Below are 22,211 nucleotides of genomic sequence, written 5' to 3'. Positions count from 1 at the left end.
CCAAAAGGTTTGTATTGATTTTTAAAAAAGTTTTGAATTTTATTAAAAGATCATAAACTAATATTTTAATATACGTAGAGAACAAGAAATTGCATATATATAAATTTAAGTTTTATAAAGGCTATAAATTTAGAAGGAGACTTCGTCATAAAGACCATTTAGTATATTTAAAAAAAATTAAATTTTTTGCAAGGAAAAAAGGTTGTTTAATATTTAAGTAAGTCGGGGCATGTTTTGATTACAATAGCACAAGATGGAACTTAGTTAGTAATTTATACAACGACAATTATATTTGCAAGTGAACTTGAAATTTTGCAAAAAAAATAGTCAAAGATTATTAATATTTTTTTAAAAAAAACTATCTACAAAAATTTTCTGTTTATAAATATAGTAGATAAGTGTAAAATTAAGGCAACTAGCTAGTTTATAAACTTAAATCCATAATATCTAACAAATAATTGAATTGAAAGTTTACAACTTTACTGCAAATAAAAGAATTAAGTAATTTAATTAAACTAAATTTTGTAAGGACAATTTGTTAAAAGACATTGTAAAGAAAGTGAAAAGAATATTTTTAATGGTATAAGAACATATAAAGACAGTATAATTATGGCATCTGTGGAAAATTGAAAATTATTAGTAATATAAAGGTTCTTTATTAATTATATTCACTAAGATTAAATTCTATATAATGATAGTTTATACAATAAATTAGTCATTAAATTTACTCACAAAACAGATAATAATTTTATTAATAACAGTTATAATTGCCATATAAACACAATAGAAAATAATTGTTAAAGAGTAAGAAGTGGAACAATAATAAGGCATAGAATTAGGAATAATAAATAGTGCTGTGGTATAACTACCACATAGATTGTTTTAAACCTGGAGTAAAGTAACAAATAATTTTTTATGTTTAAATTTTTTGGTGTATTGTAAAAATTAAAAATATAAATAAGTTTGATTTCACAAAGATATGAAAGACAACAAAAGACGTTTAGATAAAAGTCATGGTTATAAAAAACTTCAATAATTCACATTATTTAAAGAAAACTCTTCTTTTAACGGGACAAAAAGGAAAGGCGAGGACATTAGAAGCGTTCTAGTGTATTATCTCCAAACAGGCCGCATCCCACCAAATTACTCTAATTTTATAGTAAGTTTTGGTTTTAAAATAACAAAAGAGAATTTTTTTGCTAATATATTAAATTGGTGTTTTCTTAGCTATTTTTTTTTATTTTTAATAATATTTAAAATTTTGAGTTTAAGGTTAAAAAGATTACATGTTAGTTTCAGGACCATTTTTCTTGTTATTGATTTATCAAAAACAATATTTTATAAAATAATTATCCTGTTTTCATATTGTTGGTATTAAACATGGGTTTATTTATTATAAATTATTTAACTCACAACATGTCAGATATCTTTGACATGTGTTGAAGCCATTCCTACACATATAATTTGCACATTTTACCATAGTTAAATTTTTTATAATGCTAAAATTCATTTAATCACATTTTTTTGTATAGATAAATTAAAAATATACATTTAAAAGAACATAAATAACTGTTTATTAAGTTGTATGCTATAAATATATTTACTAAAATTCATGAAAAAAATTAAAACAAAGAGACTTAAAAAGTTATTAAAATTACGTTGCAGAATCAAGTTCATTGAATATAAAGTTTTACTTTTCTAAAATGTTATTTTAAAAGAAGGATTTTGGCATATTTATTTCTCTTAGGAATAAAACCTGTTTCTACAAATATTATCTTGCCGTAAAAGCATCAAAAACTTGGTTTTATGAATAAATCACGTTTAGCATTTTAACGTAAATGATTACAAAAAACTTGCTACTCAGCTTTTATAAATCAAGGTTATTTATTAAAATTTAAAATTTTTAAAAGAATGTTTGGTTTATCCTATCAATGAACTGTACCAATCCAAACCATATTGTTTTTATCTCAATAATAAGATTTTTATAAACTCTAACAGTAAGTATTATCTCTCGTATTGTTTTTCTACAATCTTCTCGTAGGTCCGAATTAGCCCGCAAATAACAAGTATATTTATTAATAAAATCTTTAAATGGTGTCAAGGAAATAGATCTTAAATTTAAAGCTTCAAATCTTTTATTAAACTGTATAATGTAATCTATAGTTATAATATTTTCTAAATTAAAGAAGTTAAACTGATCAAAGTCCTTGATTAATGGTAATAGTTTTTTTAGATCCGTAGTAAAATCTGTAAGCTTTTCACAAGGTTCTTCTAAAATCGCGTCGTGTAAACATTTTACAGCTTCATTTAAATTTTTGTTTAAAAGATGTTTTTTTAATCTGTTTGCATTTATTAAAGAAGTAAATACTGGCACTGGCAAAACTTCTATTCCGTTATTATAAATAAAATAACACAATTTTGTTGGTGCTATTAAAGAAAATTGATTTTGAACGTGAGATTCTTGAGATAAACACAAAAATATTAGAAAAATCATGGGCCATGTAAATTAATTAAAAATAATAAATTATTGAAAAAAATTAAAAAAAAGTGATAATTGATAATTAATAAATTTCGCATAATACCCGAAAGATTTAGAAATTGAAAGAAGACATATTTATATTAAAAAATGTGGTTTAATTAAATTGAAGAATAAATAAAAGAAAATAATTTAGAATAGACCGATTGTGGTTTTTATTGCAATTAGATATTTTGTCTAAATCTAATAAAAATTAGAATATTTATATTAAATTTTTATTCAGCATTATATTTATATTTACACATATCTGTAAAATAAAAAACACTTAAATAAAGATATTAAATTTTATATTATATTGATTTTGTGTTTGCCAGAAACATAATCTTTTTAAATAATGATTTTCTTAATTAAACAAATCACAATGAAAGGGTTCTTTAAACTGACAAATTTTACTTACTGTTTGACAACTTAAATTCAATAGATGATTTTTGATTTTTTATAAAATATTGCTTCTATATTTTATTATACAATTGAATGATATATTTGTCAAAAGGTTACAGTTATTTATTAATCCTTTAAATTATATGATACATTTATAAAGCTGCATGCTGATTAAAATTTAAATGCTAGAAATTTAAATGAAGAAAGATGTTAAAGTATATTAATTTATTATAAGACAAATCCAGATATCTAAAAATGCAGCTCGAATGTTTTAATATGCTTTTAAGTAAGGTTTAACAGTCAACATCTCTAATGTTTGACAGTTTGTTCAAATAGCACCAATTCTTTATTTATTACTCTACTATAAATATCACTAGTTTTTAGAAACAGTGGAAAAACATTAAAATTTAATATAAATAAATGTTGGTTTAATATTCTAAGTAGCACCAAAGTCAGCACTGCTTATTTGTATACACTGTCAATTATATTGGTTTCTAAAATGATAAAGCTTTTAGAAAAATAATTCTTTTTATAAATTTTCTTTACAGATTAGTAAGTCGGAGTTAGATGGTGCATAACTTATAAGAAATATGTAATGTCTGTAATTTACGGCTTAATTCGCATAAATTTTTTTATAATTGACATTATTGTATGATATGTGGTCATCAAGCATCATTTAGATACAAAAAAACTTATATTTACTAACAAAATTGGAGAATATGTACAGTTGGTCACTCTTAGAAAGACTCCTAAAAATGTCATATATAAAGCCAAAGAACGGGGAACATAAGAATATTGAAGATAAAAGTAATACATCTACTCATAACATTTACTCTTGGTGCTAAAAAGACAAAATGTTAACGACAAACCTAATTTGTTACTCAAATAAAAATTTTCAAAGAAAATAAATGGTGTCTACATAAATAAACTTTTCGTTGTGGAACTACATCTAGGTTAAAACTTTGTAATTGTTTCATCTTTATTGCACCTTTACAATTGCCACTCAAAACCATCTATCAAAAGTAAAAAAAAAAATTTCATACTAAAACAAATAGCGGAATTTCTGTAAGAAATAAACCCTTAATTTACCATCTTTGACAAGCCAATTATATCTGATAATTTTAAATTGCAAAAATTTTTATAATTGTCAACATAAGAATTAGCTTGTTACAATTTTTAAATTTTAAAAAAACACACTTTAAACAAACAACAGACTAATTTTAAAAATAATATTAACTTTATTAATGCAGATAATTTAAAAAAAGAACTTGCTTTTTATCAAAAAGAATCTTATCGCAACTCAAAAAATCAACATTTGTTAGAGCTACTTTTATCTTTTTAGGACATTCAAAAATAACCTCGTCATCTTGAATCATAAAATCATTTATATCTTTTTGACTAATGTTTTGATCATTTTTTATATAAAAGCATATAGATTTTTTAGCAAGAGCTAATATAGATTGATTTTTATAGTTTTTTAATAAATTGCAAAAAGCACGAAATCTAAAGGTATTTTTTCTTTCATTCAGAGAACAGTCATAGCAACAGGGATAATAATTCATCGTTTCAAACCATTTGTATTTTTCAATTCCTGCATGTAATTTTCTAATCCCTTCCCAATTGTTTTTTTTACATTCAATAATTCTAAATATCATTTTACAAATCGGCAAATCCACTTTTTTTATAAGTTTATCATTTGCTAAAAATATGAGCTCATTGACTAACCGATCCAACATAACTATTTCAATATTTTTTACTTGTTTTGACAGTAATTCTTTAAGTTTTTCATTATTAGAATAATAACTTTCATGGTCAAAAGAGTTGGTTATTTTAATTAAATTTTTGGTAATCATAAAATCGATGATAGAATTTAATTTTTCATTTTTTAAGCCATCAACAAAGTTTAAGTCAAACAAAGGAATTTTATTAAAAAACTCATTAGAGTAAAAAGCTACTTGTAATTTCAATCCTAAAATATCAAGAACAAATAATGCAATATATTTCATACAGTAAAGGGGTGGTGATAAGTTTAATAAAATACAAATAATGATGATAATACATTATTTTGTTGCGTATAAACATTGTATGAGTTTGATAAAAATTATGAATTTGATACAAAACAAGTTTAAAAACAAAAGAAGTTAACTTCATTTTTTAACATTTAATTAATAGCCATCAATTATAATTTTTTTTAATATCTAAAACAATATTTCTTTACTTAATTTATTTAATATTTGTTTGTTTGTAAAATATAAATTAACAATAATTTGCGTCTCTTCTTTAAAATATGCTTTTAACAGCTTTTAATTAAAATTCCATGATTCAACTTTTCTTCTCCACGTGTAAGCGGATAATCACAAAGTATCGTTTTTATTAAAAAACATATCAACAACACTAAAGTAAAGAGTATCTAAAAGAATGTTTAGCATTAAATTCATTAAGAATAGAATTAAAAAAATTAAGATTTTTCAAAAGACAAATAAATTTTAGATTTAATCCCTAATAAATACAGCTTATGAGCATCCGCCCATCTACAAAATAAACAAAAATACAACATTTATTTTTTAACACTATTGAATCATTTTATAATAAAAAACAAAAATAAACTACTCTTAGTTCATAAAAAAATTTAGAATATATGTTTACAGAATTAGCTATTTGAGTAATATAAAAATTCAGCATGTTTTTGCATCTAAAATCATCTATTTCATCTAAATTAAAAGATTCACAAAACTGTACAAAAGACATCATTTCTATCAATGGAACTTTTCGTAATTCAAGCTTAATATAATTATAAATAAATCTTTTTTTGTACAGTTCTACATAATTACTATACGAATGAATAAAATTAAATTTTTTATGGAATAGTAACCATCCTTTAAGTTCTTCAAATCTTTTCATAAACATAAGCAGACATTCATCGTTATCGATTTCATGAGATATTTTAATTATATTAAGGAAATACATGCGTAAACTTAATTTTTTTAGAAGTTTTTTATAGTATAGAGCTTTATTTATAGCTGTGCAAAAAACAAAAGCCGTTTGGATATCAGAATTATCTTTTACATATAATCTTATAAAATCATCATTATCCGTCTCTTCTGGTGTATTATAAGAAAAAAAATAGCGTAAAAAATAGATATAAAGCATTTTGGGTTAAAAATTATATTTTTTAAAAATAAAAATTGATTAAAAATCTATAAAGTCATAAAAATAAACTTCAAATACAAAAGTTGTCTGTATTACTATACAAAAACATACAACTTATTATTTAGCAATTTAAATTTAATTAACTTTTAACAAATTTTAATTTTAATTCGTATTTAATTAAATAAAAATGGTTTACTTTACAAAAGAAAAAAATAAAGTTTTTACTAGATATGATTATTATTAAGTTTAATGATTAAGTATCTAACTGTGGAATAACAGCCGTTTAGAAGATCTTAAACGATATATAATAATAAATTTAAAGCCGTAGGGTTGGCGTGTCGATTTTATATAATTTTAGGAATAAATATAAGCCAATGTGTCCTGTCCAAGAGAATAACACCTCTATTTTAAATAAGTTTCAATATAATTATATTTATTGTTTTTTTTAAATAAGTTCCACGCCTATTTCTGTCCTGGGCTGTTAAAAAAATTTATGTTAATTTTGTTATTATTCATTTCTTTTTTCTTATTCTTTAATTAAAATTTTTTATAAAAATTTGTATTTGCTTCTTGCGATTGTGGGCATTTAAATTTTATAAAACAAAAATTATAATTTATTGTCATAGTATGACTATGACCGGTGTTTTTTAGTAACAATTTTTTAGAAAACAACAATAGCCACCAAAAAATTCTAAATCAGCAACTTAAAAAAAATAATCCTTCTTTTTCTGTGATTCAAATAAGTTAAATATAATAATTTAATTACGAGGCAATTTAGCTATTTTCTTATTCATTTAGAGAATTAAGATTCTACCAGATTTTTTGGCTTAAAGACGTTAAACTCTCTTTACTATTATCTACTAAATCAATATCTCCTTACTTTTTATGGTCAAAGATAATGCTTTTCAGGGCTTCTTTAGTATTATTGATTGGGCGTATGTTTCTCTCCTAATTAAAATCTAATATCATTTCTTGTGGCTCTCATAATAGTTAGTTATCACGCCATCTCGCGTCATTTAATGTGGTATAATAATAGACTTAAAATGATGTTTAGGGTAAGTTCATTAGATAGTATATCATTTTTTTAAATTTTTTTCTGTTTCTTCTCTTTACAGACTATCAAATGACGCAATTCCTATTTAAATAATTAGTATTCCCATCATTTTCTTATCTACTACTACTAAATCAGGCCTGTTATTTTTATTTTTATGTCTGTTTTGATCGCGGTGTCAACTCTTATTTCTACATATTTGTTAGATACTGGATCCTGTACCATATGGTTTATTAATTTCATTCTCGATTCAACTCCATACTTATTGCGCAATAGTAAATGTACTTACTTCATCACCTCATTATGCCTTCTTGTGTATTCATTGCCTAGCATTCTTCACATTTAGATGCTAAATGATCGACATTTTTTCTGCTACATTACAATAAAGCATCTACTTTATTCTTCAATAAAAATGGTTCTATCTTTAAAATAAAAAAATAGTTCTTTTCTTCTTGTTGGCATTTTTTCGTGTTTTAACCATATCGACAAATGCTTAACGACGTGTTACTCAATAAGACAGCTCTATACAACTTTTTATGCAAAGATTTTACTTATATTGTTGTACAAGGTGTTCCTGTAAGCTGCTAGTATTTCTTTTTTTATAAAAGTAAATTCAAAAATATAATTGTTTCTTATAAAATTTTCAATTAGACAAAGGTGTATTATTTTTTGATTTTATATTTAAAGGAGTTAAACTAAGAATAAATTAAAATTATTGACATGCGATAAACTCACTGATAAAATCAATTGTTGACCAATTTGATTGAAAATTTGTGTTTTTTTATAGTTAAGGATTTCTTGTTTTTTAAAAAAGCATTAAATTTTTTTAATTTTTAATTAAAAGTGTAAAATTTTAGAGCTTGACAAAAATTTATAATATTGTAAAAAAACACCATAGTAAGAGAATATGTGTTAAATGTGGTAAAGATACCTAAATATATCATTTAAATAAAAAAATAAGCAAAACTGGGACATGTGTTGCTGAAAAATGTTTATTTGGTCATACAGCGCCTGAAAGACATAGAATGAAGACTTTCTAATCTATAAATGTCTGCATATATAGAAGAGAAATCTAGATTTATTTCTTCTATTTAAGATTTAAGTAGAAACTATTATAGTAACAAATATTTAAGTAATAGCTTTTCGAAAAAAAATTGTATTTTAAACATTTACATAAAAAAATTTATTTTTTAGATTGAAAGGATAGAAAATGAAATTAGATGAAAATCTATTTGTAAAGCACAACTATCAGAAAATTCATTCGATCTGCGGGGTTTGGGTATTTAAAATAATTAAAATAACTGCAAGTCGTAAAATCGTTTTGTTTATAATAAGTCCTAGCAATTTTTGGATAAATTGATTTTAAATATTAATAAAGTATGTTTATTAAATTTAGCTCTCTGGAAGAAGCATAATACAGTTAAGGCATGAATACTACAACAATAAATAGTAAACCCCAGCGCTTTAGTAAATTACAACATCTAATATTCATACGAAGACCATTAAATGTAATTGGTCCGCAATTAAACAACATACACCATTCTAGTAAAACCAAAATATTGATATTGCCATATTATTACATTTTTTGCTACTTGAAAACCATCAAAATTGTTATTTTAGGAATTAGAATAGAAAGTTATTCATCAGCGCTCCTTAACTACAGCTTCAAAGGGGTTAAAAAATAAAAAAACAGGAATTTTGTGCTATAATTATACTTTTTGAATCTGTATTTAAGCAAAGCGACTTTTAATTTTTTAACTTTTCTATAAACATAAAAAATTTGCATGTAATAATTTTTTAAGCCGAAAAAAAACAATAAATTTTTAAAATCTTTTAACGCCTTTAGACGCACAATAAGATGTGTTTGTAGTGCCCACACGAAGCAGGTAAAAAGTACGCTTTTTATAGAAGAAACTTGTTTTTATTGCCCAAATGGCTGCTACGAAAGGCAGTGCATTAAAACAAGAACGATCTTTCAAAATTTTTGTCTACCTGCTTTTATCAAATTAAGAATAATATTGTTGCGTTATGGATATGAGTAATAGCATTGTTACTTCCCACAAGGATGAAATTTTAAAAAAATAAAAAAAAGTTGACAGCCTCTTCGGTAGAATAAAAGGGCCGGAAAGGTTTATACAAGTAGATGAAACCGCAATATGTAGGGGTAAGATAATATTATGTCCCACATTTACATATGATGAACTTCCAGGCACCACATGACTTGTAGGTGGTATAGATGAAGCAACAAGTGATACTTTTTTACAAATTGTTTCAGATAGGACAACATCTACGATGCTTAAACTTTTTAAAAATTGGTCATAGAAGGGCACCACTATTTGAAAGGATGGGAAGTTAAAATACTGATCAGCTTACATGTTTGTAAAAGTTATCTTTATTAAGTTTGTCACGGTGTTGTCTTTCAAATAATTTGAACCAACACACTAATAATATTAATAATCTATGAAGCAACATGAAAACCGATTTGAAAACTAAAATTGACACTATATAAGTGATATTGGAAAATTTTTTATACAGTAACGGATTAAAAAAAAATTATTTATTTTTTTACAAAAATCTCGGACAAACTTATAAGTAAATTTTTATCAAGAACTATTTTAATACAAAAAAATAAATTTTTAATAAGATTAGCAGGTTTAAATAAACGATTAAAGATTTTTATTTGCGTAATATTAAAGCATAAATTTTACTTGGAAATAAAAATAGAATTTTTAAATTCTTTTATAAAATAATAAAATTAAAAATTTTATAAACCTTTTGTTAAAAGAGGAAAAAATTTTGCTTAAACCTAAATTTTAGCCGAATATAAAGTTGAAAAAAGTCAAAAATAGTTGCTGAAAAATTTAGTTTACATTCTTCCTATGTCTCTAAACAATAAACGAATATGAAAAAAAGGAAAAATTATTTAAACTAAGAATTCAAGTTAGATCTTTTTTAAATGACAATGATTTGCTGCGTCTTGATAAGAAAATTAAAAGGAACCATTAATAGGTTGTACTGAACTGAGAAACAAATTATAAAAATCAAAAAAAAGATAATTGCTAGGATTTTTTTTAAAAATTAGTTGATTTGGGTCATAAAGATAGGAGAAGAGCATGTAAACCACTTTTGTCAAAAAAAAATATTTAAGATAGATTAAGACTAGCAACAAAATAGTATTACAAAGAGAAAAATTACTTTAAAAATATTATATAGAGTGATGAATCTAAAATATCACTGTTTGAGTCGGATTAAACAGTTAATTGCCTTCGGAAAGATGATTTGTGGTGTGATATGAAAAGTATAGAACTTACTATGAAGCATGGTAAAATGGTTTAATAATTTTTAGGGTTGTTTTTCAAAGAAATTAGTTAAAATACTCTGATATTTGAAGGTAAATGGATAGTTTAAATGTACTAAAATTCTCAATGATAATTTATTAAAGGTGCAGTGGATTTAGATCAAAAGTTTTTTATTTTAACAGGATAATGATCCAAAGAACACATGAAAGCTTACGAAGTAGTTTAAAAAATAAGGGGAGATCGAGGCAACTGTCTAGTTTTTTAATAAATTTCTAAGTAACTTTTTTATTAATGACCTTTTTTTGGTAACCATTTTTGTTAATGACCCTTTAAATAGTCTCTCATATGATTTTTGTGTACCCTCCTTTTTGATAAGTTTTTTTTTACAAAATCAAATTCTAGAAAATTTATAAAATTAAAAATTTTTAAATTGTGATTTTTTACCACAAAAAAAAGGGTAAAATTAATAAATAGTTATCACAAAAACCCGATTTATATTCAATTGAGAATATGAGATTTTAAAAAAAATGTTAGTGCTAGAAATTGTAAAAATTTTCAAGAATTTAAAGTTACTGTGGCGGAAGAATGGAATAAGATACTGAAGGAGCTGTACCAAAATTATATTTAAAGATAAAAAAAGATATGAAGTGGTAATTTTGGCGAAAAGTATTCACACAAGATATTAACAAAAAAATCTATTTTTAATCTCTATCTACAGTTTATCTTTATTAAAATTACCTAGCTATTTGATTAGATATTTTAAACAAAACTTATAATACAGTTGAAAATATATTTAAAAACATAGAGATCAAATCTTTTTTATTAATAAATAAGATTATATATTAAAATTTTGATACTATATGCATTTTAATTTAGAAAAAAGTTCGTAAAAAAAATTCTGATATGTTCGATGTGACGTATAAAAAAATTTTAATACTTGAATAAAATTATTTATATATTTTTTCTAAATTCCTTTTAAGCTGAAGTAAGAAGCGGCCTTCTAAAACAAAATTCTCCATTTTTCTTATGCAAACAACGTCTTTTAACTAATAAAGAATAAAAATGTCTTTCTACAAAATAAAAAAAATCGAAATTAAGAATCAACTGTATTTAATTGGTCTTCGTTAATTAAATAAAAATAAATTATTCTCAATTCATAAAAAAATTTAGAATATATTTCTACTGTGTTGATTATTTGATCAATATATAATTTAAGTATGTTTTTGTATCTAATATCATCAAGATTTATAGATTCAGAAAATCGTAAAAAAGACAACATTTTTGTTAATGAAATTTTTCGTAGTTCAAGCTCAATATAATTATCTATAAATCTGTTTTTATATTGTTCTAATAAATAATCTATCGGATAAACAAAATCAAATTTTTCATGCGGTATTAGAAAACAAATAAGTTTACGATATTTTTCGATAAATTTTCGCAGATGTTTATTGTTATCAAATTTATAAAAGAAGCTATTTATACTAGAAAGCCATGAGCATGGGTATAAATCTTTGATAAGTTCTTTATATTCTGTAGCATTATTAATAGATGTAAAAAGTGTAGAAGAATATTTAGCATTACAGTCATCATTTATATATGATTTTATAAAAGTGTTGGTATGCATATCACTTTCTGATGTGTTAGAAGAAAAAAGATAACATAAGAAATAAATGTAAAACATTATGGGTAAAAAACTAGATTTTTTAAAAATAAAAACTAATTAAAAAAAATATTTAATGAATAAAATTCAAATTCTATTAATTTAAATCATTTTTGTATTTGTAATTGAAAAAAGATGCAATATATGCAATTGTAAAATATTTAATTTATTTGCATTCATATTTTATTAATAAACAAAATTGGTCTACTTTACACAAAATAAAGTTTTGTTTGTTTATTTAATTTTTTCTAATATGATATTTGATCTATTAATTTTATGACCAATTTAATTAAAAATTTACACAAAAATATCAAAAATTTTTAATAACAATTTTAAATTATTCTAACATTATTTATAAGAAAAAATAGAACGGCTTAAGAGTATTTAAAGGCCCCTTTTTTCATAATAGTGAAATTAAAATGTCTTACAAAATTTCTTGAAAATTAAAACTTAAATATTATTAAAATCTTTCAAAAGTTGCAGTATATGGCTTAGATACACTAAATTCAACAAAGTCTTTTTAATACATGCAAAAAAAAGCAGAGTAATTTCTAATTTGGCTAAATTGTAACTTACGTTTAAAACAAAAATTGGGTTTTATCTTTAATTTTAATGAAAAAGATGTGAAAAAAAATAGTTTTAATTTATTAAGAATTTTGTTTAATATAATTTTATTTAAGTTTTGATAAATACTTTAGGCGTAGGTTGGTTTTTAATGTAGGTTTACGCTAGTTTTAATAAACACATTAGGTTTTAACAAAAAAATCCAATGTTTAAATTTTTTTGGATTTTTACAATATCATAGAATAATCTTAAATATTTTAGAAACTTGCTTTTTTATTTACATCAATGATTTATTTGTGTCTTCAGATTTTTATGTTACCTTTTTTGAAAGCAGCCTTTAAATATCTAAATCACTTCAAGAGATACGTCATGTGACAGGATATGTACTTTTGGATTTTAATTAAAAAAACACTATATTTGCATTAAATTTATGTCACCACATTGGTTCCTATATTTGTTCAAACTTCTTAAAATAACTACGAAAAGCTTGGGTAGAAGCAGTCAAAAGGTCTGACTAATTAGTAGAGCTCGAAGAAAAAAACAAATCAAAGATTTAGAAATGCTAGAAAGCACAGAAATGGTTAAAAATGCTTATGAAAATTATAAATATTGATAAACATATAGACCAAAAAGGCATATATTTTGTGCCAGTTTAGCTAAAATTTATGTAGATTTTTTTCTACAAACTTATGCGATTTATTTTTGTATTGATTTTTTTTAAAAACAATAATTTTAGCATTGTAATTAAAGCTTAATATTCTTTTGAAAAAACAAAAGTATTTATAATATTATAAACAAATACAAATTTTTTCAAGAAAGATGGTGTATAATGATATTTATTGTATTAATCAATATTATAATACACATAAATCCGACATTTCAAGTTAATAAATATTTTTTTTTCTAACAGCCAATAAGACTTGATTATATTGAAATGTACTGTTTTACGAAAAACATCTCATAAAAAACTGTAGCTGTACAACCAAACACATAAAGAAGTGTTATAAACATTCATTGTTGCATTCAGAAGACTTTTTATAAAGATTTGCTTTATTTGTGTTTTTTCTAATCATCCTTCTTCTCTTTCATAAAAAATCTTTTATATTTAAACTTAAAATAAATGTACCAAACGTATGATACATCAAGGTTTCACTGATGTATTGTCTGTATCATGTTTTAGACATTAACTCCAAGACTTATAATTTCAAAATAAACTGTAAACTTTTTTTTAAAGCCTGGAACCATTTTTTTAATCGATATCGTTAACATTTAATATTAATTTGTGCGCTTTAGAGTAATATCCCTTTTAATTATTAATTTACATCTTTATATTATCACAATTAGTACGTTTAGTTCTGAGCAATTTTCATCTCTCTTTGTTTCATAATAAATTCATTTATATCAATGCCTCTGTTTACACTTTTTTTATAAAAGTTTTTATTCTCGAATTATAAGCTACAATTACTAAACGGAAATATGCACAACGTTCTTTAAAGATGAATGAAAGCAAATTTCTTAAAAATGAATCGACGTTTTACTATTGTTTTGGATAGTAATAACATATTAAATATAATTTATTGGTGTCATTGTAATCAATATTTAAATTGTAAAACAGATAATTTACAGAATCTTGAACATTATTATTGGTTTAAGTAACTGTGTTTGCACATATATCTAAAGCCAAAAATATAAATAAAAGAAAGTTTTAGCCGTAATGGAATTAAATAAACATTTTAATAAAAAGGTTTTTAATTTTGATAATTAAATTGTATATTGCTTGAGCTACAATTTATTGTTTGCTATCTCTGGCAAATATTAAAAAATACTTGTGGTATAAATACCACTTAGATGGTTTGATTACTAGTTGAAACTTATAAAAAAAGTAACATATGATCTTTTGTGCTTAATATATTTGTTAAAGTATTCTAAAGCTTTAAAATATAAATGAGCTTGATTTAACAAAAGATATAGAAGACAACAAAAGACGTTTGACTAAAAATCATGGTCATAACAAAGCACCAAGAGTGCAAGATAAATCGTTTAAAGAAAACACCTTCTTTAATAGGGTAAGTGAAAAACTTGACATTGTTAGAAGCGTTCTGGAGTTCTATTTCCAAAAAGGTCGCATTCGATAAATTATTCCAATATTTAACGAATTTAATGTAAATTAATATATCTTTTTTTTATAAATAAAAATTACAAAAATTTTACTTTTATGGTCTACTTTAAAATGAATAATAAGAAAATTTACGTAAGATAAAAGAACTTTTATTGTATTTGTGACATATTTTTATATATGCTTCCAATATGCCTCAAGTATGTAACACAATTTTGTTTATATCTCGATAATTATCTTTTTATTGTTTGTTAATCTTTATAATATTAATTAAATAATAAATAATTTTATAAAAAAATAATTAAATTTTAAGTTTAGTTTTATCACAAAACTACAGTTTTTAAATGAAAATAATATTTTTGTCATAGGCCTAGATCTAGAATGAAACATAAGTGATAGTTTCAACTCCAATTTCACCTTTGTTGCGTCTTAGTGATCAGGACTTAAAGATATCCATCTGTCAGCAGTGAAACTTGCGTTTCACTACAAGTATAAACATCATTATTTTTATCAGAAATATAAATCCCGAAAAAAACCACTTTGAGAAGTTTGTTAAATTCGACAATTTTTATAAACTTTTTTCTTTTTAGCCTTTTTACAAGTTTAACTGTCCACTAACAGCTAAATATTTTTTGCTTCTTATAGCTACTTCGAGCATATGTAATTACTTTTTTTTACGATTTATTGAAACGTTACAAAATTTACAGGGAATGAATAAAACGTACGACTAAACTAGATGATAACTTCAATTGATAAAACGATAATATTATTAATTTTCGATGAAAAAGAGAGAATATTAATTTTTTATTTATTTCTATAATATTTCTAAAATTTTCAATTTTCTTCTTTCAAAAGAAAAAATTTTACATATTTAGAAAACATTATGTCTAGGGAAGAAATCTGCCGCATCTCTTCATTTGTTGTTTTAATGCTTTTTTCTAACAATTGTTTTTTTAATTCTAAACTTAAAGAGATATTAGATTGCTCTAATAAGTCAGCAATTATTTTTTCATTATTTTGTATTAAAAATTTATCATCTTCATTGAGATCAAATAAAATTTGTTCATCAACTTTTATAAAAGATAATTTCAAAATGGCCTTTTTCCAGTCCGGAGAACCAGACATTTTTATACGCTCATAATTTTTCAGTATTTTATTTTCAGCATCGGTTGGATTGCTCTCAGAGATTTTAAAATTTACTATCTGATCTTTTGCACCTAACCTAGCTTCACAGATAACAACACTTTCTGAATATTTTGCATATCCCATAACAATAGCACGAAATGAAAGATAAAGCTTCCGCAATGTGTCATTATCTAAATCGGGGTTGAATAATTTCATAGTATCGATGTGTGGCTTAATGTTCATTGATCCAAAAAAATTTGAATTAAGATCTATCTGCTTCTTTCTACTTTTGAAGTAATGTTTACATATTAATATCGTGGCAATGATTACAATTAATATGGCTGAGGAAACTACAATTGTAATTGATGCAAGAGATTTCCAATCCATTAGTGGGTATAATTTTAAAAATTTACTTTTATTAAAAGGAGAAATTATATCTAAAAAGGGGATGATTGCTTAATAACTTTAAAGCTTTTATTTTGGACAAATATTACTACGTTCTTTTAACATTTACATATAAAATTGATACAAACAAAATTGCATGTTAAATTTTCAATTATTTTTATTTTTTAAAACTATCATAAAAAAGTATCATAAAAAGTGTATTATGCTTAATGATTTCACTTAATAAGAGCTTTTTTGTTTTTTGTTTTAATTAATGGTCTGTATAATTTTTTTACTGTTATTAACATAATAAATTCTTCAAAAATTGTACTAAAAAATAGAGGACTAAATCGGGCAGACCGGTATTTTTTGATATTTCCAGAATTTGTAATTTTTTAACCCCTAAAATGATAAAACTCAAAGAGGAAGAGGAGTACCAAAAATTTGCAAGTGAAGTCAATAACCATTATAACAATCGAAAATGTTATAAATGCGGTTCAAATACACGTAAACTGAAGGAAAAGAACAGGATTGTCTGTTCCTTTCCTGCATGTAAGTGTAGGTTCACTTGCTATAAAGGAACAATTTTTGAAAACTCGCCACTTCCTATTATTACTTTAATAAAAGTAATAGATATGTGGATTGAGAATGTTCCTTGTGATCTTATTGCCAGCATTGCAGGAATTCATAGATCTTCGGTCTTTGAAATCTGCGATAAGCTACGATCACTAGGTGGATTAGACTTATATTTAAATAAGTTTGATAGAATTGGTGGAAATAATGCGATAGTTGAAATTGACGAAAGTAAATTCGGCAGGAGAAAATACAACAGAGGCCACAGAGTAGAAGGCGTTTGGGTTGTGGGCGCCGTTGAAAGAATTAACAAAAGAATCGTGCTAAGACATGTAGAAAAAAGAGACGGCTTTACTTTAACGACGCTTTGTAAAAAATACATTAAAAAGAAACGACTATTTATAGTGATTGCTGGAAATCCTATTCAAATCTTTCCAAGGAATTTTTTAAACATCAAATTGTAAACTATTCAAAAAATTTTGTTGACAAGCAAACTAACACGCATACCAACATCATAGAAGGTAACTGGAGTGGAATAAAAAGGACAATTCTAATAAGAAGCAGAACATGGAAATATATTGACATATATGTGGTATTATCTACCACATTTTTATCATATTTTAAAATTTTTCCCACAAATGAATTTTCCAGAAAATATTTCAGTATAAATATTTTCTTTTTATTTTACCCCAAAATATATTTTATACTCATGAGCAGTAACCAAAACCAGCATGCAAGAGTATCACCTAGCAAAGTTGCAAGCAATAGCAACAATCCAAATAAAACAGTATTTACAAATAATAAAGGCTTTGGGAGTTGTGTTCTAGAAGACTTCTTATCTTCTGGCCAGCTGCCCTTGTATTATGTCAATATACTTATTAAGATTTATGTTAAAAAAAACGAAGGGAGCAACAGTCTAGAGGTCTTATTAAAATATTTTATTAATATTTATTTAGAATGATTTGTTTGTTGATTTGTAAATTTTTTATTTACTTATAATTTATTCGTGAACTGTACAAAAATTTTTCAATTTTAAAATGAATTTACACTTTAAGACTTCGTTTTGCAAGTGTAAATTCATTTTAAAGTTGAAAAATTGGGGTTAAAAAATATCAAATTTTGGAAATATCAAAAAATACCGAACAGGCCGACTATAACTGAAGGGAGGCTTTGTCTCTTTGGGCTACAATCTCCATGTATCCCCTTGCAGATACATAACTTGTATCAACTATCCCAAAAACTCAGACTTGATGATCTGACGTTCGTCCCCCATTATAATTTTGCTTGTGAAAAAACAAGCTTTCATCAATTTGGCATATAGTGACGGGACCACCAAGGGAAATCGAATTTCTAATAAAGAACTCTACACATGCATTTCTAAAACTTCTGCACATTTCAGTTACCTTATCGTGTCCTGGTCCCGTTAAAACGTTAATATTTTTATGCGAAGTGTTTATGCTCCAAAGATAAATGGCGTATACTCCCATTTGTAAATCAATTCGTGTTTTTTCAAAAAACGAATTGTTTTTGATTGAAAGTATAGTTTTAAACTTAAGACATTGTTTGTTTCCGCACTTCCAAACAAATTTGTCTTTGGTCTTTTACTACAAGCTCGCCAATCCATACCTCTAGAGCAATAAACACAACACATGCTTCTTTTGATAAATCATATGGATTTGAGAAAGTTGATAGTACAATTTATATCAGTACCAATAATTTGCAAAATTTCTTCTCATATAAGGGTAAAATGTTAAAAAAAATTATACTGCGGTTACTTCCCCCTGGGGAAGAAAACCGCACTGATCCCCATCTTCTGACCCGTAACCTTCAGTATGATAAAACTATACGATGCCTAAAATTTAAATTTTTTGCAACAGGCGGATATGACAGGTGTCCGTCGGTAAATAGAATGCTATCATTGTTGATATTAGGCATCATAGTTGCAGTTAATGATTCTATAGCACGAACAATATCTCTACAAAGAAAGAAATTTCTTTCTTCTGTTTGGTCTATTCCACCTAATATCCAAATTGTATCCCTGGTATCATCGGAGCTTGTAAGATTTCTAATAATCCCTTTACGTGACAAAACGCTTTCATCAACTTCAACAATTATACAACATCCTCCCGACACAACAGACCTTTTTTCAAAGTAGTCTTTGTAACAAACTAAAAGTTAAGAGTTATACTTTGCAATAGTAGTGTCAGATATTCTAAAAAATATCGACAACTGAAAGTAATTTAAATCACACATTAAACAATATAATAATCTTGCTATTTTTATTAAGGGTAGAGTAAAATGAAACAAAAAAAGATGTTTTTGGTATCTTTTCTTTGTACATCTACAACCTATACTTCCGTTGCTTGTAGAAATTGGCAACAATCCAGACAAATAGCCACACCTTAAACACGAAATGGAAAAGCTTATAATATTATTGCTCATAATAAAGCTTTTTGGCACATCCAATATTGAATAATTTTATGTTCTATTGTAATATTCATAAGGATTATCTTTAAAATTTTTAAATCTTTTGCCCTTCTAAAAGAAATCATTAATATTTTATTCAAATAATTTTGATAGCTTTTTGGTTTTATATGTGCTTTTGTTATTAAATTAAAAAAAACTTTTTGTATTTATGAATACAGATGTATATGGTTGTATTAGTTAGGATAGGTAGATAGGTTAGATAATTGAATTAAGTAGTTTGATTAGATTAGGTGGGTTAGGTAATTTTAAATTGGTGGTATCAGGTTAGTAGTATTTTTGGGGTTAAAAACAACAATATCAATTTTTTAAAACGCTCTCGTTTTATACAAAAATATCGGGATGGTTGCCTGACTTCATAAATTTGCTTACCAGTTTGTTGCGCCTATTGGCTTTTTGATATATTATCTTCTTTTTATTTTTTTAGCCCCTGTTTTAGATTGAAAAAAAGGTAGGCAAATACGCGGAGAAGATCCCAAAAATGTAGCCGAGTCACGCTAAAAGACCAAACCAATATTATCACGCGAAAAATCTTATATAATTAGTGTTGATATTCGTAGTCCCTTTTTGGCTAGAGATTTAGAAGTTTCGGAGGCAAATAGGAAGTTGTTTAATATTACCATATTAAAATTTTCAGAATATCTCAAGTTAGATTTGCTTACAAAGCAGAAACGGAAGAAATTTTAATGAAAGTTGGATTAATAAATATAAACAACTAGAAACTTTGTAAGTGATAATAGCGGTTAATATATATCAAAAAAGAATAAAAAAATTTATAACATAAGCATTAAACATATAAGTGTTTCTTATTTAAATTTAAGTTTAAATGGAATAAGTAAACGTATAAATAAATTATTGGTGAAATTTTAAGAATGTATAAACGAAAATTGATTAAAGAGTTAAAAAAGAAATAAAACATAGATTAAATAAAAAATGTAACAAAAAACTAAAGAACATCTTTTAAGTTATTAAAAACAGAATTAAATTTTTATTATCTGTTTAGAATGAAAGGAATTTTTAATATTGATACAAAAAGATACTGCAGGAATACTAAGTTGTCAAATAACCATTCTGCACTTTGAGACATTTGATTTGTTTTCTTTAGATATTTTATAATAAATAGACCCACGTTTTGTTCCGCAAGATAAATTAAGCACAGAAATACTGTTCAGTCGTGAGTTTTATACCAAAGATTTGGTATATTTAAGAAATTATTGTACAAATAGACTGATATTAGCTATATATAGGATCTTACCAAATAATTGAAAAAGGAAAGAAAGTGTTTGTCAAAATTGATGGCTGAACTGTATGATTTCGTTGGAAGCAATTAAAATCTAAAAGAGAGCAGGATATTGCTGATCTTCTTGTAAAATCTAAAATTTTTTATTTTGGAGTTTTCTAGGAAAAATTTATTATAATTAAATTCTTTAAAGAAGAATATTAAAGATGATTAAGAAGGAAAAACAAAATTCTTTATGAATTTTTAGAAATGTTTAAATAAAGGTTATTACATTGGAAACATTTAGTTATGTACTCAAAAGAACATGTTTTTAATTATCTGTAAAATTAAATGTTTTACCCTTATTTTTATGAAACTTGTCATAGTTATACTATGACAATAAATTATAATTTGTTGTTTAAAAACTTTGTGTTCACAATTGCAAGAATCAAAATAAACCTAAATAAAAAACTTTAAATAAAGAGTAAGAAGAAAAAAGAAATGGAAAACAGAAATTGTAATCATAATTTTATTAGACAGCCCAGAGCAGAAATAGGGCGTGCAACGTATAAGAAAAATAATAATAAATATAATATTACTGAAACTAAAAGTATTGTTAAAAAATATTTGAAACAAGGGAGTTATCTTTTTAGGCAGGACAAAACTATACACAGAAGAAGAGTACAATGAAAATTTGAAAAATTTTAGAGACTTAGTTGTAGCAAAAGGTTGCGTTTATTAAAATAAAGACATAAAGTTAAGTACAGATAATAAGTTTATATGTAAAAATAGTATTTGTGAATCCTAGATACAGTATTTACAAAAATACAATTTTTTCATCTATAAAAATATCTGTTTTGAATTATATAAAGATTTTAGATTTATTTTTCAATAATTTTCATTAAATTTTTAAGTGTTATAAGTGGTATTTCAAAACAGAAATTATCTGTAATTCTAATCAATGTAATAAGGCAAGGATTTTTATTTAATATGTAAGCTCACTTTATCTTGAAGAAAACGATAATGCTGCGGAAATAGACGAAAGTAAATTTGGAAAAAGGAAATATAACAGAGCTTGAAGAGTTGTGGGTATTTTGGGCAGTAGGTTGAATTGGCCGAAAGAACTTAGTAACGCTTGTTAGATTACGCAATAAGTTAACGTTGCAAAACATAAATATTTAATATATTAAAGTTGATAAAATAATTTATTCGGATCGTCGAAAAGTTACAGTGACTTTGGTATGTATTTCACAAAACATATGACTGTGAATTATTCAAAAGAGTTAGTAAATACTGTAAACAACATGTTGGTACACACAAATACTATTGAGGGAAATTTGACAGGTATAAAAAAGAGTTTCTCTTACAGGCGTAGAAATATGTCCTTAATTAAATATTATTTACTTAGATTCATGTTAATACGTAATTAAAATTTAAATGAACTTTTAAAGCTCTTAGAACTTACTCTAGAGTACAATTTTAAATAAAAAATTTAACATTACTTTACTATTTAAAAATAGGGGTAACAAAATTAATTTTGCAGGTAATTAAAAAACATGTTCTTTTAACTAAAATTCCCAAAAACATTATTGAGTGATATCTATTGTTGTATAACTACCACATTATATTATTTTTTTTTTATTTTAATATTTTCCCTCTAAAATTGATT

At 24.5% G+C, this 22,211-nt stretch overlaps 7 protein-coding genes across 7 annotated transcripts; 2 read left to right on the top strand and 5 right to left on the bottom strand.

Annotated features, from left to right (window-relative positions):
• Positions 1-1,903: 1,903 nt before the first annotated feature.
• On the bottom strand, positions 1,904-2,494 carry AAJ76_400072491 (hypothetical protein; the record flags this gene model as incomplete). Its single annotated transcript, XM_024475550.1, has 1 exon — positions 1,904-2,494. One exon carries the CDS (start codon positions 2,492-2,494, stop codon positions 1,904-1,906), a length of 591 nt encoding a protein of 196 aa, XP_024332072.1.
• Positions 2,495-4,158: 1,664 nt separating this feature from the next.
• Positions 4,159-4,923, bottom strand: AAJ76_400070062 (hypothetical protein; the record flags this gene model as incomplete). The annotated part of the gene is made up of 1 exon (XM_024475549.1): positions 4,159-4,923. The coding sequence occupies one exon, from the start codon at positions 4,921-4,923 to the stop codon at positions 4,159-4,161; it is 765 nt and encodes a 254-aa protein (XP_024332071.1).
• Positions 4,924-5,500: 577 nt separating this feature from the next.
• On the bottom strand, positions 5,501-6,067 carry AAJ76_400068918 (hypothetical protein; the record flags this gene model as incomplete). The annotated part of the gene is made up of 1 exon (XM_024475548.1): positions 5,501-6,067. One exon carries the CDS (start codon positions 6,065-6,067, stop codon positions 5,501-5,503), a length of 567 nt encoding a protein of 188 aa, XP_024332070.1.
• Positions 6,068-11,510: 5,443 nt separating this feature from the next.
• AAJ76_400062887 (hypothetical protein) lies at positions 11,511-12,098 on the bottom strand (the record flags this gene model as incomplete). The annotated part of the gene is made up of 1 exon (XM_024475546.1): positions 11,511-12,098. The coding sequence occupies one exon, from the start codon at positions 12,096-12,098 to the stop codon at positions 11,511-11,513; it is 588 nt and encodes a 195-aa protein (XP_024332069.1).
• A 3,493-nt stretch (positions 12,099-15,591) lies between these two features.
• Positions 15,592-16,269, bottom strand: AAJ76_400058716 (hypothetical protein; the record flags this gene model as incomplete). Its single annotated transcript, XM_024475545.1, has 1 exon — positions 15,592-16,269. The coding sequence occupies one exon, from the start codon at positions 16,267-16,269 to the stop codon at positions 15,592-15,594; it is 678 nt and encodes a 225-aa protein (XP_024332068.1).
• Positions 16,270-16,673: 404 nt separating this feature from the next.
• On the top strand, positions 16,674-17,303 carry AAJ76_400058311 (putative transposase-like protein; the record flags this gene model as incomplete). The annotated part of the gene is made up of 1 exon (XM_024475544.1): positions 16,674-17,303. One exon carries the CDS (start codon positions 16,674-16,676, stop codon positions 17,301-17,303), a length of 630 nt encoding a protein of 209 aa, XP_024332067.1.
• Positions 17,304-18,586: 1,283 nt separating this feature from the next.
• AAJ76_400056398 (hypothetical protein) lies at positions 18,587-18,994 on the top strand (the record flags this gene model as incomplete). Its single annotated transcript, XM_024475541.1, has 1 exon — positions 18,587-18,994. One exon carries the CDS (start codon positions 18,587-18,589, stop codon positions 18,992-18,994), a length of 408 nt encoding a protein of 135 aa, XP_024332066.1.
• Positions 18,995-22,211: the final 3,217 nt, after the last annotated feature.

This window comes from Vairimorpha ceranae (genome assembly GCF_000988165.1).
Source record: "Vairimorpha ceranae strain PA08 1199 chromosome Unknown NODE_4, whole genome shotgun sequence".
NCBI lineage: Eukaryota > Fungi > Microsporidia > Nosematidae > Vairimorpha > Vairimorpha ceranae.
Note: the sequence above shows the minus strand (reverse complement) of the source record. Positions and strands in the feature narration are given on the sequence as shown.